The 23,720-nt window shown below is 44.7% G+C and overlaps 1 protein-coding gene across 1 annotated transcript in view; it reads left to right on the top strand.

Moving 5' to 3' along the window:
* The first annotated feature begins 259 nt into the window (after positions 1 to 259).
* The window catches only part of LOC119656829 (chondroitin sulfate glucuronyltransferase), a 122,482-nt gene continuing 99,021 nt past the window's right edge, over positions 260 to 23,720 (top strand). Inside the window, exon 1 of the mRNA XM_038063475.1 lies at positions 260 to 780. Coding sequence (XP_037919403.1) covers positions 577 to 780 — 204 coding nt within the window. The 5' untranslated portion in view covers positions 260 to 576. The remainder of the gene's footprint in view (positions 781 to 23,720) is intronic.

The raw sequence follows: 23,720 nt of genomic DNA, 5'->3' as shown, positions 1-23,720 counted from the left end.
TCTTTGACGAAACATTTGGAACATTCGTTGAGTTGCAGGGTTGGGTGCAATGTAGAAAATGGAGTTGATATTCCGGGGATGTAGCTATTTCCCTGATTGGAACCAACAGCTTACCGCGCTGGGTTTCCCTATTCATGTCTCATGGGCTTAATCCAAAGATACATTTGTTTCACCAATAACAATTCCAACAGTTTTCCCCTCTTAATACTCACATCCAACTTTACCCTGAAAGAAACCCGGTCGGCAGTCATTTGACAGTTGCAAAGATCAGTGTGATTCGAAGTGGCGTGGAAGTGAGATTGCTCCGTTGGTCAGTCGGGATTTCTTCCAAGAATTCGCACTTTCAATGGCTCTTTCAAGAACGGGGCGGTATAAGTGGAGCGCTTAGCGTGCAGTGCAGTTTGGAGTGTGCTTACCGCGAATGATGTGACGGCCGCCCGTGCCTGACAGCCGCGAATCCCTTTCCCTCCTGGACAACTGCATAAACAGATGAAATTGCTTTGGAAACGCCGCTCTGTACCCGATTCTAGTGTCCTTGGTGTAGTGCTCGTGTCCTATTGGTATTTATGAGAAAACATGAGGAAGTCGCTCAGTCGAAATCACTATTTCGTCCTGGGCTTCTTGGTGGGCCTGATCTTGAGTTTTTACATTCCGGAAAATGCGTGGGAATTGGTGCGCGATGAGTGCCCCGAGGCCACCGAAAGTCTTGCAGACAAATTTGGCGAAGATTTCGAGCCCCACTTGAATCTGATCAACAAGCCGCTGGCGGCTAAGAAGCCGGTAAGTGATATTATTTGATTTCAGACTGTATTCAGTGCAGCGGGGGATGCTCCTCGTGGAGGAAATTAGAAATGTGTGGGTTGGGATTTTATCCAAGAATCTGGTGCGTTGCGTGATCACTATCATATGCAATATGAAAAACAGGAAAAATTGCTAACCCTTTCAATAAAAATGAAATAAATACGATTCAGCCTTTGCCTATTTCTGTGGTTTCCAAAACTTTGAAGCGAAGATGGCGAGTAAGGCAATGATCCCTGACTTTACCTGCATGATTGCTCTGAGATTGCAGTCAATAGGGAAGAGCTAGCTTGAAGCACATTCAGAAACGTGACTGCAACCAAAATCGTTTCGAAAACGTATCTTTTCAAGCAAAGGAAATCTTCCCAACGATTCCGCGACTATAAGAAGCGAGGAAATAGCCGTGGTTGCACTTGTCAGGGAGCAGACAGTCGATTCAGAAATAGAACTGCTTCCATAGGTACCTCCTCGTTATTTTTAGATTGTGGAAGATAATATAAGTGCATAATTATCCGCATAATATCCCTCTAGAGGGCTTGTTCCATCTCCACCACCTAAGCAACCACAGCTAAACGTCCAAAACTTAGCCTTGTGTTCCTCTGCTTTGCCGAAGTAATCTGCTTCCACCGTCCATCCTGTGGAATTTTGAATGAAAGCTTTAACACCCCTTTCTCCATGAGCAGACACGTTTGTTAATCTATCCCAATTCCGCTCTCCTTGTCCTCACCTCGGCCAACAGTTGATGATTGTAGTCTGCGTGTCGCCTTTCCGCGATTCTGCGCGATCACATTTGATGATTCTTCTATGCATTCACGATCTCCGGGCCAGAAGAAAGTTGGGATATTCTAGATCCCTCTTTTCGGTGATACAGTCTGTTCAAAAATTGACGATCATCGATTTCTGTGCGCATCTGGTTGTGCCATTTCTCAATGTTTTTTTTTTTTGTAAGAGAGCTAGCCTGGAACCGTTTGTCACATTACTTCGGGCCAGCCCCCGAACTCTCCCGCCTTGCGGAGCCTTCAAATCAGGGAATTCCTTTCACCAACGGGAGGGGAGAGAAGGAAGGGAACTGTCAGTTCAAGGAGCCCCCTGCCATCCGGCTCCTCCACCGGTCGAGTTCTATCTTCTTTGCAACGAGAAGGGCCCGAACGTAATGGGCAGGCAGCAGTCCTCAGCATCTCTTCCACAACGTTGTCTGGAGAGAGATCCCCTGTGTTTAAATAGAGCTGCTGACGAACCCCATCCCACCTTCCACAAGAAAAAAAAGTGTGGTGGGCATCGTCCACAACTCCATTGCAAAACACACAATGCGGAGAACGCGCCTTTTCAATCTTGTGCAGGTAAGACTGAAAACTTCCATGCCCACTTAAAAATTGGGTAAGGAAATAGTCAGTCTCACCATGCTTCCGATTCAGCCACGCACCTAAGTTGCCGATGCGCCGCGCAGTCCATCTGCCTCTAGTTTCATTTTGCCAAGAGAGCTGCCACTGGTCTAGAGTGTGTTGCCGTTCTTCGCGAGCAACCACCTCCCTTGGCTCAGCTCCCTTGCGCTTGCCTGAGGCTCCCTAGCAAGAAGGGCAATGGGGATAACTCCCGCGATCACCATCACGGCCGGTTCAGAAACTGTGCGGTACGCAGACGCCACCCGTAAAGCTCCCCGTCTCTGTACTTGCGCGAGGCCTCTACGATATACCTCCTTGTTAAGAGCGCCAGCCCAAACCTCTGCACCGTAGAGCAAGGCAGACTGCGTTGAGCTCATTAGGGGACGTCGCCTACTAGACGTAGGACCCCCAATGTTTGCCATTAGCCTACTTAACGCCGAAACTCCAGTCGGAGCCTTGTTTGCTGCTGCTTGGATTTGCTCAGAAAAGCTCATCTTTGAGTCAAGAGTCAACCCGAGGTACTTTACCGCTGATTTTGACTCGATTATCGACTCGCCGAATGATATGGGACGCAGGGTCGGAATTCTCTTCTTAGTCAAGATGACTACTTCGGTTTTTTCTAGTGCATTCATCCGCTTACCCGTCGCATCAATATGCCGAGTCTGCTTTGCGAATATTTGACAGTGCGTCCAGCAACAAGCGCTGCGACATCATCTGCGTAGCCGACCAGGCGCGACTCTTCTGGCATGTCTAGTTTAAGCAGACTGTCATAGGTAGCGTTCCAGAGATCCGGCCCTAGGATGGATCCCTGTGCTACCCCCTGACGTGACCTCCATCCACCTTTGACCCTCTAGTGTTTCATAGAGCAGAGAGCGGTTCCTCAGATAGTCCCTCAAAATCCGTAAGAGATAGTTCGGCACGTTGAAGGTATTGTCTAGTGTGCCTAGAATGTCTTTCCATCTTACGGAATTGAAGGCGTTTCTGACGTCAAGCGTTACGAGGAGCACCACCCGTCGAGTTCGGCGGCTATGTGTCTCTGCTCGTCGAACGGCGTCCACGACCTGCATGACAGCATCAATTGTCGATCTCCCTGCCCTAAAACCAAACTGCCGGGGAGATAAATCTCCGGCAGCGCGTATCGCTTCAGCGAGTCTATTTCTGATGAGCTTTTCGAGCAATTTCCCAGCAGTATCAAGCATACATAGTGGGCGGTATGAAGACGGCAGTTCGGGATCGCCTTTCCCTTTAGGGATCAGCGCAACTTTCCAACGAGCAGGGAAAATGCCCTCTTTCAGGCAAGCGTTGAATGCGCCGAGCAGTAGGTCTGGCCGGTGTTGGAATACCAGTTTGTACACCTCTGCTGGAATACCATCGGGTCCAATTTCTCAATGTTACAATGAATGCATATAAAAATCTGGCCACGAATATATTTGCTATCATAGTGACACTGGGGTGATTCAAAAAAGGGACAAGTGTTCAATTAAAAAGAACCTAAATTTTGCGCTGTTGAGGTACTTTGAAGTAACAAGGCCCTTTATTATCATCGAAGTGTAAGTGGACGAAGAGGCCGGAAAGGAGTGGCGGGAAAGCAAATGAATACCAAACCCAGTAGAGGCTAATCAATTTCCAGATAGACAAATTGATCGATGTCTTCAATATTTGTCAAATAGAAAAGCTTTCATCATCATCAACGGCACAACAATCGGTATCCGGTCCAGGCCTACCTTAGTAAGAAACTCCAGACACCTCGGTTTTGCGTCGAGGTCTACTAATTCGATATCCCTAAAAGCTGTTTGGCGTCCTGAACTACGCCATCAGTCCATCTCAGGCAAGGTCTTCCTCGTTTTCTTTTTCTACCATAGATATTGCCCTTATAGACTTTCCGGGTGGGATCATCCTCATCCATTCGGATTAAGTGACTCGCCCACCGTAACCTATTGAGCCGGATTTTATCCACAACCGGACGATCATGGTATCGCTCATAGATTTCGTCGTTATGTAGGTTACGGAATCGTCCATCCTCGAAGGATTCTTCGCTCAAACGCGGCCAAGATTTCGCAATTTTTTTTGCTAAGAACCCAAGTCTCCGAGGAATACATGAGGACTGGCAAAATTTTTGTAGTTAGTTTAGTTTAGTTTACTGATAGGAGCCACAGCTCCGAGCACTCACGCCATTGTTAGGCCCATTGTTCTATCCTCGTATATCGCCTATTCAATGGCTTCCCGCCTACAGCGTTCGCAGGCTTTAGCGATTCTGAGCACATTCTCCAGAGGCAGAGAGTGTGCAGATTCTTCATTGAAGAAAACCTTGCCAAGGTGTCTTCGTCTGAGATATGAGGAGGCCGGGCAGCTGCACTTTTTATGCTGTCTCTCCTTCCTCCTCACATTGGCTGCATATAGTCGAAATCACTACCCTAATCTTTCCCACATGGTGGTTTAAGGAGCAGTGTCCCGTTAAAAGCCCTACTAGGGTTTTCATGTTCCACTTCTTGAGAGACAACAAAAATGCCGCTCTAGTGGTCCTAGGCTCTTTCACAAGTATTTTCGCCTGCTGGCAAGAGTCCAACTTTCTCCACTCGGTTGCGTGAATCCTTACAATTTTACCTTTCAGAGTACACTTGACAGTAAATGGTCGGATTCCAAGAGCTGGTTCTGGCCCCACCATTATGGGTCCAGACCCTCGGCGAGCCAGTCTGTCAGCCTCCTCATTATCAGCGATGTTATAGTGCCCCAACACCTACATCAGGAATGTTTCGTCCAGTCGGCCAAGTTTCAGTAGCACCTGATGATAACTCCACACCAACTGGCTTGATATGTCGTTGCTATTTAGCGCTGATGATCCCGCCCGTCTGTCGGAACAGATTCGAATGGTGCGACCCCTCCATTTTTGCCGCAGACAATCTTCTGTTGCCAATGAAATGGCATATATCTCCATCTGGAATATGGTCGTCATTTTTCCGAGAGGTCGGTCCAGTTCTATAATCGGATTCCCCGAGAACACCCCTGCGCTCGATCCGCCCTTCATGACTGACCCGTCGGTGAAGGTTATTAAGTCTGTAATCTGAAAAGACTCATACACATTTGTCGATCATTCTTCTCTTTCGGTGATTACGACAGTGTATGCTCTTCTAAAATTCTATTTGCCATTTCGGACAAGCGCTATAAATCGGTTGTCTCCGAAATGCTCAGTATGGCCTGGACACTGGCCCACAGACGCTGTAGCCAAAGTGGCTTGAGGATGCTGTCTGCAACTTCGCTCCCACCCTTTAATCTCATTACGCGGAGAAGTTGCGAAGGCTTCTGGTCTCTTAGTTCCAATTTCGTTAGCAGCTCTCTAATTGCTACCTCTTCCGAGACTGAGTAGACATTAATGATTCGTCGTTTGGTGGTCAGACATTTTCCGGTGGTGACTCGATGATATCCGCGACCTGACTCAGGATATCCGGATCGATTTCACCAATAACTTTGTCGAACATAATGCCGTTTTTGACGACGCGGTTCGAACGAAATTGCGCCTCGACGCGCGCAAACCACAAAGCGGGCGCGCTTTCCAAAACGGTGGTAACCGAAATGAAGAAAGGCTGCTAACCTCACTGAATTGTGAGTCGGCAGGCGAACGCTGTGCATCGGAAAACTTGTAGCTTTCCGCCATGGCCATTAGGCATTGCAAAATATGCAGCTACGAAGTTGCGGGGCACAAAACAAGTTGGTGCGTCCTCCACGATAAATGGATTTTTGGTGGGACGTACGTTCGGGAACCTGCGTCCGAGGTCACCAATTTGTAGCATACGGGCTTGCCAATCTGTAGCGGCAGGTAAGGTGAAGTCCTGTTTTCATTCCTCCAACTACTCTTTATCTTGGATGAAGCTTAGTGTTATTGTCCTTCCCCGTAACATCGAAAAGTGTACAGTAATGAAATCATTGTTGCTCGTCCCGGTTTCTGTGTTCTTGATCAGCGTAATAATAAACTCGCTTTTGTCAGTGTGCACACTAGACTGCATTTTTCAAGATTTGGTATGGTATCGGATGTTGAGCGATTCACATCGCTCCACTTGTAGCAGCAATGAGAGCACTCCGAAAGTGACCAACAACTTGACTTGCGCCAGAGAAAAAAACATTTTTGAAGGCGGCCCAATGCTTATCAATATTCTCCACCGAGCTGTTATATATCTGCAATCCGGTCAGAAAGATAGTTCTCTGTCGAATGGATGATATGATCCACCCAATCCGCATCATTGTCAGTACGTTCCCCAACACTGTGTTTTCTCCATTAAGTGAGAATCCAGTTTGGCATTGAGGTAATCTCTAAATATCACTTTTAGGACGCCTCTTCTGGGCCGTATTGAGTTACTCATAGAAGGGTTCCTTTTCTTCTCTTTTGGAAGCCTCTGTTGATACGTAACACTCTACTATTACTTCCTGTGGATTTACCAGAAATAAAGTGAAGCGAGACGGGGAACAGTTCCCTCTGGAGCCACATTATTTTACCTCACTTAACCCAAGAATATGCAGCCTATACCAGTGGAATTGCCACTGAAGTTGGAGTAAGCCGACATTCTGGGTAGCCTTAGTACAGTCGACGAGATGCCTTCGCGCATTCCAGAATCCAAGGTTAAACCATTGAAGATAGCAAAAAATTGTAGCTGGTTCGCTTCCGAGGCAAAGTAGCGTTTTCCAAAGCAAAAGAAAATTCGAGAATTGCAGATTGCTACTCCACACACCTTTATCTCTTTTATTACTTTTTGCGACAAGCAGGAACAACTTTGATTTGCGACAAGCAGGAACAACTTTGAGTGAGGTCCCAATTCTCAACGCACAGGGGAGTCGGTACTTCAGCGGGGTATGAACTTTCCGGCTTAACGCTAAACACTATTTGACTGCGTGAAGTTTGCTCCACCGCCACGCTGACACAATGACTTTTCGCTTTCCCTCCCTCAAATGTCGCCTTTGCATAGCCTTTCCTAGACTGCACTTTGTTGGTTCTCTGAATAGGACGTCTCCGTTGATTCACAACACTGCAATATTGAAATGTCCTTCATTCTGAACTTGGGTATTGTAGTTTTTATCCCGTCTGTTTCATGCATCTGCCTCTGAATTGCCCTTACCTTTCGACAGGTTTTCCGGAGTCCATGCCTATCCGAAGCGTGAATAATGCTTCGATAACAAAAGAACAATTGGAATTGCCCATAAATATCTATCACTTTAAGCCGCATTTTACGTTTTCCGTCTATAACAAAATAGAAGGATATTTTTCAAACATGATTACAAAGACTTTTTTAAGGTTTTGTGTGAAACAAAACCTTATTAGAATCGTTTCGATCTCCGTCTGTCTGTCACACCAGAAGGTATGACGTCATCAACATATAAGGTGAACTCATATGAACGGCAGAGTTGGAGTTTGGAAATACATTTTTATATCAGGGAATATTTTGAATTGGAGGTGTACGTGTAGTCTCCTATCTTTATTGCTTTCGTTTGACCAATGCGATTCGATTTTGTTCGTTCTTTGGTTTTTGGCGCTGAAATTACCACCATGTACTTGTCTTGCCTTCATTAATGTGCAACCCGAGATCATGCGCCGATTACCGCCTGCTCCATCTGAATGAATGTAGATTACATCTCGGGTTAGTCCTACCATAATGTCAATATCGTCAGCTTAGGCCAGTAGTTGGGTGGACTTTAAGAGGATGGTGCCTCGCGCATTGACATCCGCATCGCGAATCACTTTCTCGAGGGTTAGGTTGAAGAGAACGCATGATAGGACATCCCCTTGTCTTAGACCGTTGTTGATGTTGAAGTCAGTTTTATTGATTTCGTCGGGATACCGAATTCTCTCATGGCCGTGTACAGTTTTACCCTGGCTACGCTATCATAGGCGGCTTTAAAGTCGATGAACAGATGGTGCAACTGTTGTCCATATTCCAACAGTTTTTCCATCGCGTGCCGCAGAGAGAAAATCTGATCTGTTGCTGATTTGCCTGGAGTGAAGCCTCTTTGGTATGGACCAATTATGTTCTGGGCTTATGACGCTATCTGGCCTAGCAAGCAGCGTTAACATGATAGGTCTATAATTGCTGCACTGCGTGCTATCTCCCTTTTTATGTATGAGACAGATTCGCTGTCCCACACCTTGACCATCAGTTGTGTAGTTGATCGTCTTCAAACCAATTCAGTTGTAATTCCATCAGCTCTTGGCGACTTATGATTTTTAAGCCGATGAATTGCACGGATTTTTTCTTCCATGTTTGGTGGGGGCAGCATTTGGCCTCCAACTCGGCGATATTTCGGTTGTTGAGCGGCTTTTCAAAATACTCAACCCATCGCTCCAATATGCCCATTCTGTCGGGCCTAGTATGTTTGTGGCCGCATCAATGATGACGCTCTTCAGGTGATTGTCAAGATCATTTTTTGATGCTTCTTCTCCAGGATCTCTGTTGACTGCGGTTATTGCGGCATCCATTTCGCCCTTATAGGTGTTGCGAAGGGCTGTGTTGTGAATGGCTTCAGTATTAACTCTCATCTGATTGTCAGAGGGCATTGTAGGTGGTGTCGTAATTCGAGCTCGGAGCACTATGCCACCGAGATAGTGATACGAGTCTACGTTGCCCCGGGCCGGACCGGGTTCGTCGTTGTAAAATCCATCCTGCCCTAGGCTCCTTCCGTAATTTCATAACTTCGGTTTTCCATGTAGCGTAGTGAATCCTACCCAGCCCCCAACCGGGAGGACCAGTTGGTACAACTTGTCCGGTTTTTAGGCGCGGCGCGCTCGTCTTCATCCTTCTCCGTCTGCAGTTTTTTTACTTAGAAAGAACTCCCAGTCATCACTGCGTGGAGGTGGAGATAGGGTTTGGTAGTAGAGCTATTGGTGTTGGTTTAGCAGGCGTCTCGCAGGTTTTATCCTCCATCGTGGGAACCAATCCACGTTTCACCCTGCGACGTATCCTACCACTTGACCGCCAAGAGGCTAATCGTGATGTTATTATTTAAAAATCACATATAACGGTAGATTGGGCCAGAAGGCCAGGGTCAAAGTAAACAGATGACAACATATGCTATAAGGGAATAGCAGCCCCGGGAATACATTGGCGTGGAACAACTTTAATTTGATGTTGGTTTTGAGGTCTCTTTATTTCCAGATAGACAAATTGACCGACGTCCCCAATGTTTGCCAAATAGAAAAAGTTTAAAACGGAAAACTTCTCTGATCAGTCAAACTGAAGACTTTGGTTTTGTTGATGACCGACTTTGCTTGCTTTTCCAAATCCATAATTATTCAAGTGAGAGCAAACAGATGCCATCAACGTACTCGAAGTGTTTGAGGAAAGATGTGGTAGTCAATGAAGGAGTGACCATTGGGAAGGGAGGAATAATATCGTCGACAGAATGCAGTCGGATCACTTTTGAATTAATTTCTCTGAGATTTTACCTCGATGTAGCACGTGACATTTTGCGCCATCATATGTCGCTTCGATTTCTAGTTTTTTCAAGTGGGTGAAAAACATGTATTGCGTTCATTTAAACTGCTTACACTGTCTTAGAATTAGCCACAGGATGGTGATGTGGAAATTACAGGAGAATTCAGAGCGGAAATCAACGTGTTCTCTGTCGATGAAACTTGCGAGGTGGCCTTTGACGGGTTCCAGGTTTTCTTGAATATTTTCTTTGTCACAGCAAGAAGCACATAAATACCCATGTAATGAACTTAGGAGATTTAGATGATCAAATGACCATCCTGAGTCGCCTACAGGGAAGAGCCATCCCAAAACCTAATTGGCTAAGTGGACAGTGAAATACGCAAATACTGAAGCTCCACCAAAGCACTCGGTTGACAAGTTCTTGCACGCCTTGTGCTAGCCAGGCTTGGGAATGTGGGAGGTGATTATTCTTTGAGTGCTTCGATCCCTCACGTGTGATTATACAAAATTAATGTGTCTGCGTGGGTTCGCACCGAATCTGAAAATCATCAAACAAACAAGGCTCCACTGCGCTCGTGGAGCCGTAAACCTCTGGACCGGAGTGCCGAGGTCGAGGGGTGAAAGATCCACGACGGATCAAAGCCTCAATCATTGATTCCTCTGTCTTAGCTTTTGAATGAGGCGCGGCCCATGAGGTTCCCTCCCCTCAGGCCACTATTTAAGAGAATGTCGCTAAATGTGTGAGTTTTGCGAGGTCAAGGAGGAGGAGAGCGAAAGGGAGCTCTCAGATTAAGGAAACCTAGTTATACTTCATGATCCCATATATTGTAGGTTACAAATAACAAATGATAATTAAAATAATAAAAAAAAAAAAATAAATCAAGAAAATAAAGGTAAACAAGTCGGGAAACAATGAACGGCGTGTTGCGGTAATGGAGACGAAGATGTTGCATTGCACTGGTGGTGTGACACGTTTTGATCACGTCCGAAATGAGGATACGCGATTGATACGGGGTTGCACCGACCTTGGAAAAACTGCGTGCGATACGTTTTCGAGGGTATGGTCACGTAATTCGCACTAACGAGAATTCACTTGTCAATATTGGTTTGACTATCGAAGTCAACGGTAAGCAACCGGCCGAAACAACCGTGGCTGGATACGCTGGACAAGCCGACCCCGCTTGTGAATGGGATAAATGCTGAAGAAAAAGAAGCGACGAGTGCATGACAGCTCCGTGTCACATAGTTAAAAATTCCATTGCCCTCTAGTTTTTAGAAAGTGATTTAAATAAATCATTTGATGAAAAGCCCTGTATTGATAATAGTCATTCTCATACGCTTCACACTCTGAGTTTAATATTATTAGCAAATGAAATGAATGAACTGCTATAACTTTGACAATAATAGTCGGATTTTCATGAAACTTGGCATGTGTATGCAAAATTTAGTACTCCTAGGATGAATTTAAGGGGAGTTTTTAAGTCAATTCTAAAAGTTGGTAATATACTATTAGTAAGTTTATTTGAGCAGATATCGGAATGGGACATATTTTGAGGCCTAGATTTCATCTAAGCGCACCACCCTGATTTTTTCGGATTTTTGGGTTGGGTAGTTTCCGAAAATGAGCCCTGTTTCCCTTTAAGTGCGTACATTTTGACTTCTTACTCCCGCGATTTACAAATCATGCCAAAACTAATATTAGTTGCGGAAAGTACTAATCGAGACCTTTCATTTGATACCCTGCACGACTATATCCAATTGAAATCCCCCCTTTACATGGATGGGGAGCCCTCTTTAAATTCCACCTAAGTTTATGTCGCTCTCTGTATGCGTGGGATTTCATAGTCGACAAATTTCGTTCGGATCGGTTTAGCCTTTTGGAGAAAAGTGAGTGCGACAGTCAGACAGACAGACAGTGAATCGATTTTAATAAGGTTTTGTTTTACACAAAAATCACAAAACTAAGGAAAAAACGGCATTCACAGGGGATGACCTCCTTAAGGAGGATCCCCATAGATGCAAAAGGGGGTTGTGTCAAAGCCAGTTTTAAAGGGGAGAAAGTGACCATTTCCTTCACGGATTATACTAAAGTGGATAATTTGATATGCTACGTACAAATGAAATGTGCAATCAAATATTCTTCCATAAGAGATATACAAAACCTTTCACCTGAAGCGCGGAGCTTCTGATTTTCGATTTGTTTTAATTCTCGAAGGTTCTCCCTCGTCAATTTCTCTATTTTTTCGTTTATCTCTTGCGAACACACCTACTGGCACACCTGTTTCCGTTAGGTAGCAAGCGCACGTTGGAGACTTCAAATAGCTTTCTGACAGTCATGTTAAAGGTTTCTTCAGCACTTTTGCAACAAGCTTTGATTGGATGTTGCTATGCAAATACAGTACAATTCGGTTCCTAAATTAGAAGCAGTTTTGTCATGTACACAAATTATGCAAATAATTGAAAAATAATCTGATTTATTATCAATCAATAACAGCCTAGGATTGAACATAACACATTGAAGTGTGACGAAGTGATGACAAGGGTCGACTAGTTATTGATTACTCGTCACAGTAGAATGTATTCAATTGTTGCGTTGAATAAAACTAGCCCACCCGTTCCGCTAATGGGAATAGATTATTAATCTGGAACGATAAAGTTGAGAACGCATTAAAACGAATATTGAATGTGTATTTGATTTTGCAAGCGTTAACATCTAATCGATTTACTGGTCTTTGATAGAAGGTCAGGTGAAGTGATTATAATTGTGAAAAATGGAATAATTGCAATATTGATGATAAATGAAAATAGAGTTCGAACTTCATAATATTTGCGAAAAAATTAATTCCATGGATCATTGAAAGGTACCCTACTTTAGTATAAAAGAAACCGAAGACATTTCAAGATAATTATCCGCGAATAAAGCTATAATGCGATATCTTTGATAGGGATGTTCGTGTGTTATAAAAATAAATTATTATCATTATAATAAATTTTTGGAGTGAAATTAACCCAGAAGTATTTTTTTCCAGCCGAAAATATACGCCATAGACAGATGTGCCTCCTTTAATCCCCAAATGAACTACAGGGAGCAGCACATTGCTATTGTGACTGACAGCCAAGCGGCGATCAAGGCACTTAGGTCCAACCAGGTGGACTCTTAACTGGTATGAGAATGCCTTGAAAGACTGAATACGCTTGGCTCGCACAATAAGGTCTAGATACTCTGGATTCCAGGCCATGTTGGGTTGGAAGGCAATCAGGCAGCGGACGAACTGGCCAACAAGGGAGCAAGGACGCCACTTGGGTTGAAAGGCAATGAGGCAGCGAACGAACTAGCCAACAAGGGAGCAGGGACGCCATATTATAGTGGGAATATTTGCTGGTTACTACCGACTAAACTATTACCTAGGGAAGCTAGGGATATCTACGGACACTGCCTACAGCTTCTGTGGGGAGTGTGTCGAAACCTCCATACACGATCTGGTATAATGCGCGGCACTTGTGCAAAGTACGTAGCACCTGGGATAATACTTAATATCAGATGCAAAGTTGAAATACTTGGAAGCAGGGAACAAGCATGCTTAACATACTATAGTTAATAGGTACACTATCATTAGTAAAGGGGACACAATAGTTTTTAAGAACGTAATGCAACTTCCCTTAGCAGAATGATAATAAGATGTTATACAAATTGGGCATGGTAGGTATCAGGAGCCCAATTGGCGCTGTGGTGCGCCGTTTTGATGTCACAAACTCCTAAGACCATGACTGCTGATTCGCGAGCAAGGTGACAGAGTCCAGCTCGCTCAGATCTTCAGCGCCAGCCAGTAACATTCACACAGGAAAGCAGTTTTTCCACTCTGCAGCTAGAAATCACTCTGAGGTCCTAGTGTTCATAGCCTTATTCTAGCTAGAGCTGGGCAATCGTAAAGGAAGTGCCTGCGGGTTTCCCCCTTTTCTCCGTAGCCTAGGCAATGCGAATTGTAGGGTATGTCGAGCCTGGCGCCTTGGTTTCCGATGGACCAGTGCTCAGTATAAACCGCTGTTAAGTAGCGTGAGTAGATTCCGCCCTTGACGGTCGCCAGCGACACACCGACTGTATCCGCCGAAGGACTGCCAAAACCAAAGCCCCGCCTGTCCAATCTGTCAGCTCGCTCATTCCTCTCTATGTTCCTATGCCCGGGAACCCAAAGGAGGGTGACCTTGAGCGGCACGCTCCGGCCCAGGCTGTTCAGCGTTTCTGCACTGCCCCACCAGCCTGGAGGAAGTCGTCGCTGAGTACAAGACCTTAATGGCCGCTTGGCTGTTGGTCAGAATGGCTATATTACGCTTGGGGCTCAGATCATGCTCTATCCATCGACATATTTCCATATCCACTGAAAAGTCCACAGCAGAGTTTCTCGTGAAGTTCAGCTTGCGCTTGGTATAGTCCGTGAGAATGGTACTTCCTCTAGGATGTTACTGAGATCGTTGGGTTTTCCTGTCCAGCATCCAGACTCATGTAGTCTAACAGCAATGCACATTAGAACGTAGCGAGTACATTGAGGACATTTGTCGGACAAGACTGCAGAGCCCCAGTAGCACATGCACACGCGGTTTTTGAATCATATTAAGTTTCGTTCTATTGTACTGTTTGCTCAAAGCCTGCCGCCATACGATAGAGCCATACGTTAGGATTGCACGCACCACAGTGGTGTACATTCAGAGAACCACCCTCGGCGAGAGACCCCATTTCTTTGCCAAGGTTTTCTTGCAGGCATAGAAGGCTATGCAGGATTACACCCAGATACTTTACATTGGAGTAAAGAACCAATCTTTATTCATTCAGCCGTGGTAGGTGGAATTTAAGTACTCTTGTCTTGGTGGTGAATACCATCAGTTCCGTTTTGGTTGGGTTTATGCCTCCCATGATGTCATTCGTAATGGAGGGCAACGTCTCCTGATATCATTGTTATCAAGTTGTCAGCATACGGCACCACCTACACTCCGCTGCTCTCCAATATTCGCAGAATTTCGTCCATCACTATTAACCAGAGTACCGCAGAGATGGCGCCACCTGGGGCGTGCTTGTGTTCACAGCTGTAGTCAAGTGGTTGCCTCCCAGATTCGTGGAGAATGGTTTCTGTGGATTTCCCTTTGAGGTGGGCATGCTGGGGCATAGAGAAAGACATTTTCTCCATAATCGCTCTTAAGTGGATGTCCAGGACGCGCTCTATGGTCTTCAAAACGGACGGGGTGAGGGTGATTTCTTGAAAGTCCTTCGAAGACTCAAAACTGCGCCTGTCCGCTTTCGGTATGAAAACCAGTCGTGGGCCTCTCCAAGACTCCGGTACGTATCCCAAAAAGATACAGCTCCGGTAAATCTTGGCAAGTCACGGCACAACCCGTTTCTGTTACTTTTGTGTAACCCCGATGCTATCCTCAGTAATTGCCGATTTGATAGTCTCGCACGGTTGAGGTGGCTACAAACCCCCCAAGTAAAGCTCTGATTCACAGTCCTCCTCGCTGGCGGGAAAGTAAGTCTGAACTAAGCAGCTCCAAGGTTTCACCAGAAGATTCTATCCAGGAGCCCTCCGACTTTTTAAGAAACGATTGGTTCTTTTGTTCCTTGGACAAAATCTTACTGAGCCTTGCGGATTCGCTGGTGCTTTCAATGTTCTAACAATAGTCCAATCAAGACACTTCTTAGCGGTATTGATGGCCAACTTGTACTTATTCAGGCAGTTCTTGTATATTTATGCTTGTAGCAGAGGCTGGACAGATCTTCATTCCACCACGGTGGCAGTGCTTTTTTGCTGAATTTATCAGGGCACAAGCATTTAAAGGCGGTATCGAATGCCTTTGCCAGAGCCCTGAGCTTTAACTCCAGTTCGTCTGTCGTGCCAATCTTGCCAATTTCCGCACCGGAGAGTTTGTTCTTAACCAAACTGCCTCCAATCAATGCTTTTTTGTCTCTGGAAGGTTTGCAGACCTTTGCGGCGAGATTCAGACTGAAAAGTATCCAACTATGATCTGAGAAGGATCTCTAATCACACAATCTCCAGTTCTCCATCCTAAAACCCCATTTTTGGTTAGTAGGGTGATATTAAGGACCTTCTCCCAACAGTTCAGTTCGTCACAGTTTTCTGTGCTGAGAAAATGGAAGGTTGGTCTACCGCCTCTGTTACACACCAATAGATTTATATCAGTAATAAAGAATGATTTACTATTTTCGATGATTTCCGAGCTGCCCCAAAGCGTATGCCTTGCATTGGCGTCGCAGCCTATCAACAGGTTGGCCTTCTTTGTTTCTATGGTAGTCGTTAAATGTTCCAGTTCTTCTGGAGGAGATGATCGCTCGATCCCCCACCAACTTCGTGATCAAAAGTCTAAATTCACGGCAGGAAATCCATATTATCTGCGCTGAATTCGATAAATCCTTCGACACTGTAAATCACAAGATACTTTTGTCCAAACTCATCTCTTTCAGCGTTCCCATATCATTTGTATCATTGCTTGTCTCTTCCATTTTCAACTGATTCTGCCGCATCGCTTTTGATGGCTGCACCTTCCATTCCTATTTCCCCTCTTTATGCGCTCCACGGGGCTCTATTCTGGGCCCTTTATTATTTTTATTCTTTATAAGCGATCTCCCCTCTTTCCTCTCCTTAGGCGCTCTACAGTGCTCTATTCTGGACCCTTTATAATTTTTATTCTTTATAGCGACCTTCCCTTCTCCTTGGAATGTATGCTCCTTCACAGGGCTCTATTTCGGATCCTTTATTATTTTTATTCTAGGGCTCTACTCTAGACTCTTTATAAGCAACCTTCGCCTCTCCTTACTTGGAATGTATTCCCTTCTAGTAAATCTAGATAATCTGGTTCGCTGGTGCTCTGCTAATTGCTTCGCGCTAAACATTAGAAAGTGTTACTCTATGTCCTATTCGCTCAAACTTTCACACACTTCCTTTTCCTAATCTCTTGACGGATATTCCCTATCAAATCAGAACTACACTTTCGACAATAAACTCCGCTTTGACACCCATTGCCTCAAAGTCATCACTTGGGCTACGAAATTGCTGGGGTTTGTACTTCGCCCAACCTCTGATTTTGACTCCACCCAACTCTCTTTAACCCTTTTTAAGGTTTTGTGTAAACACAAAACCTTATTTTGTTTTGTGTAAACACTAAACCTTATTAAAATCGGTTTACTGTCTGTCTGTCTGTCTTTTTTTTATACGTTGGAAGGTGGAAAGGTTCAAAACCTACCGCTGGCTCCTGTCATACGGTTATGTGAGACTTTTACTCACTAAAACCACCTCCTTCTCCTTCGCTTACCCCGCGGGACTGCCATTTCGGTATTACATCGCGGGGCAGGATCAGTTATGAACTGTGGCTTCTGTCGTTATTTGTCACTTTCCTCCGGAGCTCCTCCCTCCTCAGCAGATTGTGGATCGCCTTCATTAATTTTTCAACCGCCCTCCAAGATGTTTCAGAGGCCAGCATGTAGTCCACGATATTCTCGGGTGTCAACCGTGCCTCGACGTTAATTTCCGCCTCCGCTCTGTGTGCAGCGAACCGCGGGCAGTTAAAAACAACACGCACCTTCCGGAATTATCACGCATGTTAGGCAATATGGGGGTCGTCACGCCCGAGCGATAAAGGTATGCACGATACCCTCCGTGTCCGCTTAGGAATTGAGTTAGGTGGTAACTAACCTCACCGTGTCTTCGCTTGATCCATTTAGAGACATCTGGAATAATCCTGTGTGTCCAGCGTCCTTTAGGTGAATCATCCCATTCCCATTCCCATCCCACCTGCCATTCCAAAATAGAATCACTTCATGCCAATTGCCGACGATTGGTATAAGACTCACCGATTGCATATAATGGGTCATAGAGGCGTCGACCCTCATTCGCCAAGATGTCGATGGGGATCATGCCGGCTATCACACAAGCTGCTTCATCTGAAGTTGTACGGTAAGGGCATGACGTACGTACGCGATTTTTCTTCTGTTTGCTTCCACCTTCAAAGGCGATGCCCAGACTGGAGCTGCATAAAGCAAGATGGAGCTAACAACTCTCGAGATCAGGAGCCGACGGCTTTGCCTAGGACCACCTATATTTGGTAACATTCTTGCCGACAATGTAGCCACTCCGGAAGCCTTGGTTGCTAAATTTTCAAGATGAGACTTGAATTTCAGTCTTTGGTCAACCATAACTCCTAGGTATTTAAGCGTTGGCTGCGACTGTATTATGTGTTCGCCAATCCTGATCTTTATCAACGTCTGCTTCCTTCGCTTTGTAATCAAAACTACCTCGGTTTTATGCTCTGCGAGTGTCAGACCAGCTTCCTCTAGCCAAGACCTGATTTCAAAAATTGCCTCGTTTGTGAGTACCTCGATTTCATCAATGTCTTGTGCGACGATAGTTACTCCGATATCGTCTGCGAAGCCAATGATTGTCACTCCTTTGGGTAGTTGCAACTTTAGAATTCCGTCATACATTATTATCCACAGGAGAGGACCGAGGACTGATCCTTGTGGAACCCCGCAGGTTGTTGTATACGTTTTAAGTCCATCGTCCGAATCGTAACACAATATCCTCTCCCGGAGAAATTCCATGACTATGTGCACCAGATATTTAGGAGCGCCCAATTTGGTTAAAGCCGCAATTATTTTGTTCCATTTTGCTGTATTAAAGGCATTCTTCACATCGAGAGTAACTACCGCGCAAGATTTATTGGCCTCCATTGCCTTTTCCGCAATTTTCGTCACCGTGCTGATGGCATTGACAGTAGATCTTGCCTTTCGGAATCCGAACTGCCTGTCTGAGAGACCACTCTCCTTTTCTGTGATTGGTGCAAGCCTATTAAAGATCACCCGTTCGAAAAGTTTGCCGATGCTGTTTAGCAGGCATATAGGCCTATAAGACGAAGAATCACCCAAAGGTTTATTTGGCTTCGGGATTAGCACAAGCTTCTGTTTCCGCCACTCTTCCGGGAAAATCCCATCTTTGAGGCACGTGGTAAATGTTTCCGAGAACCACCTTGGAACTGTCTGTCTGTCTGTCTGTCTGTCCGTCACACGCATTTTTCTCGGAGACGGTTATAGCGATTGACACCAAATTTGGTAGAAAGGTGGGACCTGTGAACGCTCACGCATACAGTGAATTACATCCTTTTAAGTCGAATTTAAGGGGGGGTCCCCATACATGCAAAAGGGGGGTGTACAATTTTTTTTCATGAAATATAGTCATGTGGGGTATCACAAATTGAAGGTACTTTTCAAATCCGAGCTTAGTTTTGACATTCGTTGGAAGGGTGGGGAGCGCGAGGGGTTAAAAGAGATCACTTCTTTAAGGGGGCCATTCTCAGAAACTACCAAACCGAAAAATCTGAAAAAAATCAGGAGGTTGCCACTATATGGTGCCTGGGCTCCGAAATAACTTCCATGCCGATATCTGTTTAAATAAAGTTAATAATAGTATATTACTACAATTTTTTGTAATTGGTTAGAAACCCCCCTTAAGTTCATCCTAGTACCATGAAATTGCAGTAATATAGGCTGTAATATGGAGCATGATCTCATCAAGTTTGGTGGAAATTGCACTATTACTAATAAAGTTATAATACCTCAAATTTGTTGTTTCTTTGAAAATTGAAGACTATGAATGTCGAAAGTGGATATTCTCACATAATATATGGATATATTACGTGCTACGTACTAAGAAACACACAAAACCTTTCGTACCTGAAGCGTCCAGCTTCCGGTTTCCCGACTTGTTTTTAAATTTGGGAGTCCCTAAGTCCGCATTCACTTGATGTCGGACCAGACCAAAATGGAGGGCAACTTATTCCTACTCTTTATGGTCCACGGACTCCTCTTTTTGAGTTTAACACCCAAGGCTCAAAAAGAGGGATGAAGACGGCTACGGGGAGCGTATAGCATCTGCGAGTCGTTTCGGTCGCGCTGCTCTCAGGGCAGAGGTGAGGTAGCATCTGATGAGTTGCCTCTTTCAGCGGTTTTAAGCACAGGTTAAGATTCTGGGTTCCTTCTTCTGAAGGCAATACTCCGTTCTTTGTCGGTTTAATAAATAAATATCTGCATCTATTTCAGTTGTCATATATCGAATTTTATCTAAAAGTAGGGAAGCATCAGAGGCACCTTGCAAGGTCTAAAAATATCCACTTCATTTCTTAAAGAGGAAAAGCTACTGACTTTTCCACTTTTATTATGCAACTTGAATCAAATCCAAATTAGGCGAAATGTGCGCTTGTCCGCCAACTCAATTCGGTGATTATGAAAGTCTTCTTCTCATTAAAAATCAAAATTCCGCCAAAAATGTTATCTATGGGCAAAATGTCCAAACTGGATTCATTCTACAAAGTTGACAAATTTGCACTTAGATGTTATCTCATTTTTCCAAATTTGCCTACATACACATATGCGTGTACTTATATATTTCCGGGCGTGCGAGTTAGATCATTGTATCTTATCTGATATCCGAAGAATAGCCACTATGAAACATATGAGAGGGAATTTCCTTCAAAGATGATAAGCTTTGTGTCTCACAATAATTTCAATGAAGTGCCGCAGGGCTATTCCGCTTTACGTGATTCATTGTAGTATTCAGCAATGTACATATGTCATTCATCACAATATACATATGCCTATAACTCAACGAGACTTGGAATGATTTATGGATCAAGTTTCATAAAAATCAGTTACGTGAATGAGATTTCCATGAGGATCAATTTGAATTTGAACGACTGGAACGCCTACTAGAAGCGACTTCTTTTTATTTTGTTTTTTATTTTCAAGTTTTGTGAGAGCATCAACCAAATCTGCAGATTTTATTTATTTATATTTCTTTATTGATATTAAAAGATACCTGTTTGAACAAATGTTGTAGATAAAAGCATATCACGTTTTACAGCAGAACCATATCTTGTTTTTCAGAGTAGTAGACGCTGTTTTAAAATTCTTCAAGTTATACATGATTGTTTATGTTGCGTCGTTTTGCGATTGTTACAAAGTCCTTGAAGGAACATTTCAAGGATAATTGTCCGACAAATCCATTAACGCTAATATATCTTATAAAATTCTATAGTAAATGTCTATACGGTCCAGCATTCCAGAGGTATTTTTCTTAATTCAGAATCTACCATTGCAGTTATTACTTCGATTTTGGTGTTTAGATAATTATATGTATCAGTTTTAGTAATTACTAACATAGATAAAGTAAAATTGCATTGATTCAATGATAACTCCAATGATGAACAATAATTGCAGCCACTTTCCACGTATTCTTCCGGTGTAATAACGTGGAAAGACCGCTCGCGCAAAACAACAACTTGATTAATATTGATTTTCAAGGGTCGATTAGTTGTTGATTTTATGGGGAATAATATACCGCTTCCAACTAAAACAGGTACCAATCAAGCTTTGTATAAAATAAAATCTTTTTAAAATCGGTTTACTGTCGTGTTTGATCTGGGTCCTCGATCTCCATGCTTCCGCTCGACCCATCTCTCAATACACGGAATCAGTGTATGGGTCCAGCGGCTTTTCTCGGAATTATCCCACCGTTGCTGCCATCTCCTGTACAGCTCCTTCTTAATAGCTTTCCGGAAGCCCACAGTCACTTCGGCCGGATTCACTTTCCATCTCCGGTGGAGACAGTGTGCCTCATTCGCTAGAAGATCCTAAGGAATCATTCCCGCGATTACACACACTGCCTCATCGGATACGGTCCTATATGTACTGCATACCCTTAGCGCGATTGGCCGGTATGTCGAAATTACTCTTCCCTGGTTCACTGTGTTATACAGTGCGCATGCCCAGACAAGGGCCACGTATAGTAGGATGGATTTGACCACCCCTGCGATAAGCAGCCGTGGACTTGATTTTGGCCCTTCAATATTAGGCATCATCCTTGTTAAAGATGAGCTAGCCTTTGCTACCTCTCTTGCGATTGGTAATAAGGACTGCCTTCGTCTTATCTTCCGCTAGGTCCAGTTTTACCATTTGGAACCATGCGTTGATGGCATGAATGGTTTTAATTCGATACAATTCCATGTCCTCGGGGTGTTTCGCAACTAGTACCACCGCCAGGTCGTCTGCAAAACCAATCGAACGTTGCCTTCTTTGACACGCGAAGGCTGAGCACTTCGGCATACATTATGTTCCATGTTATGAACAACTGCGATCACAACATATTCCTTCGGCTCGTCGTCCGTCTCGTATCAAAAAAGTCTTTCGGAAAGATGTCTCTCGATTATCCGAGCTAAGTAACCAGGGACATCCAATTTAGCCAGGGTATCCTTAATCCAACCCCAGTTGGCTGAGTTAAAGGCATTCCTAACATCCAGCATCAGCACTGCGCAGCACTTACCACCGGACGCTGCCTTCCGGGCCAGGTCTACTATCGTTGCTATTGCGTCGACAGTGGACCGTGCTCTGCGAAATTCGTACTGCCGCTCGGATAGACCACCCGCTAGCTCAACGAAAGGAAGCAGCCTGTTGTACATCACTCTCTTCAGCGTCTTCCCCAAAGTGTCTTAAAGGCAGATAGGGCGATATGAAGAGGGTGCGCCAGGTGGTTTTTGGGATGTCGGTAGCACAACCAACCTCTGCCTTCTCCATTCCTTCCGCCATGCACGATTCAAATGTGCTTATGAATCATGCCGCCTTGAATTTAACAGCCAACTTCAGGGCTTTCTTCGGAACTCTAACGAACACGGAAACCACAAATCCCTCGTAGTTCCTCCTCGGTCACCCTAGGGATTGTGAAGATGTCCTGTTGCACCGTTGGTTGAGGTCCACTTTCTTTCTGTTGCGGGAAAAGGCTGCCCATTATTTTGAACAAGAGTCGCGGGCACGTCACTTGGGATTATTTTTGCCCATGAATCTTGTCCATTACAACCTTGTACGCAGCTCCCCATGGGTACGTATTTGCTGAAAGCACAACTGCTTGTAACAATTCTGCTAACTTTCTCATGTAGCCTTCTTAAGGCTACTTTGAAGATCGCAGTATTCTTTTCTGACTGCCGATGTTCTGGCTTCTCTTTTGCCTTTTGGTAAAGCCTCCTCGCTCGCAGACACGATGCCCTCGACAGCGCGATTTCTTGATTCCATCAGTAGTTTGGTTTCCTATTGTTGTGGAACTTCCGCCGCAGCATTGTAGAGTCGCATGCCTCAATTACCCGCTGACATAGCTAGTTCACTTTTTCCAGCGCAGTCTCCTTCGGGACATGACCTCCTTCTAATCTTGCCAGGAAAGTTTCTAGTTATTCTAGTTTTTGTGCTTCTGTTGCTCATTCGACTGTCGCCTCCCCGTTCCTGATGTCGAGAAAGGTGGCCTGTTGGTCACTGTAAGTGTAGTGTTCAATCAATCGGCAGACCAACAACGAGGAACTGAGGTAGGCCAGATCGACGATCGAGCCTAGCCCTCTACCTCGGAAGGTAGGCGCGCATCCAGCATTCGTTAATACGATGTTCAGCTCTGAGAAGTTTTCAAGCAGGATTTGACCCCTGGTGTTCGTCTAATGCGCCAATGTTGCACTAGAAGAAGCTTAGCAACTGTAAATATAGATGCCGTTGACTTTTGCCCTTACAAAACCGACTGCTTGAATGGCTTGCCGTTCGCATGCCAAACAAAGGCTGAAGAAAAAGAAAAGGATGAGGCCTCGATATATCAACATAAGAGTGCATACGAGGCTAGACAATTAAGTAATGAGACTGATTTTATTGCCGCGCTTGTGGTAAACCTGCAAACTTCAAATTCCCTTCCTCTTCCCCGGCATCCTTCCCCTCTCCATTGATATATTCACCATCGCCATTTAGTTCGCCTGCTTTGTCGTGTTAAGTAGACATGTGTTGGTGGGGCTCGTCACGAAAATGGAGAAACGAAATCTAGAGCAACGCGTTGCGATAAAATTTTGCGCCAGATCGGGCGAAACAGTTTCGGAAACGTACGCTAAAATTGTAAAAGTGCATGGTGATAGTGCTCTTAGTCGTGCTGTTTCGATTGCATAAAGAGTTTAAGGAGGGGCGTGAAAGCGTGGAAGACGAGGCGCGGAGTGGGAATCCAGTCGAGGTGCGGACTGACGCGAATGCGCAGTATGAACTGTGAAACAGTCAGAC

This window comes from Hermetia illucens, chromosome 5, assembly GCF_905115235.1.
Source record: "Hermetia illucens chromosome 5, iHerIll2.2.curated.20191125, whole genome shotgun sequence".
Lineage (NCBI taxonomy): Eukaryota > Metazoa > Arthropoda > Insecta > Diptera > Stratiomyidae > Hermetia > Hermetia illucens.
The sequence above is the reverse complement of the archived record's forward strand: the minus strand, read 5'-3'. Positions and strand labels throughout refer to the sequence as shown.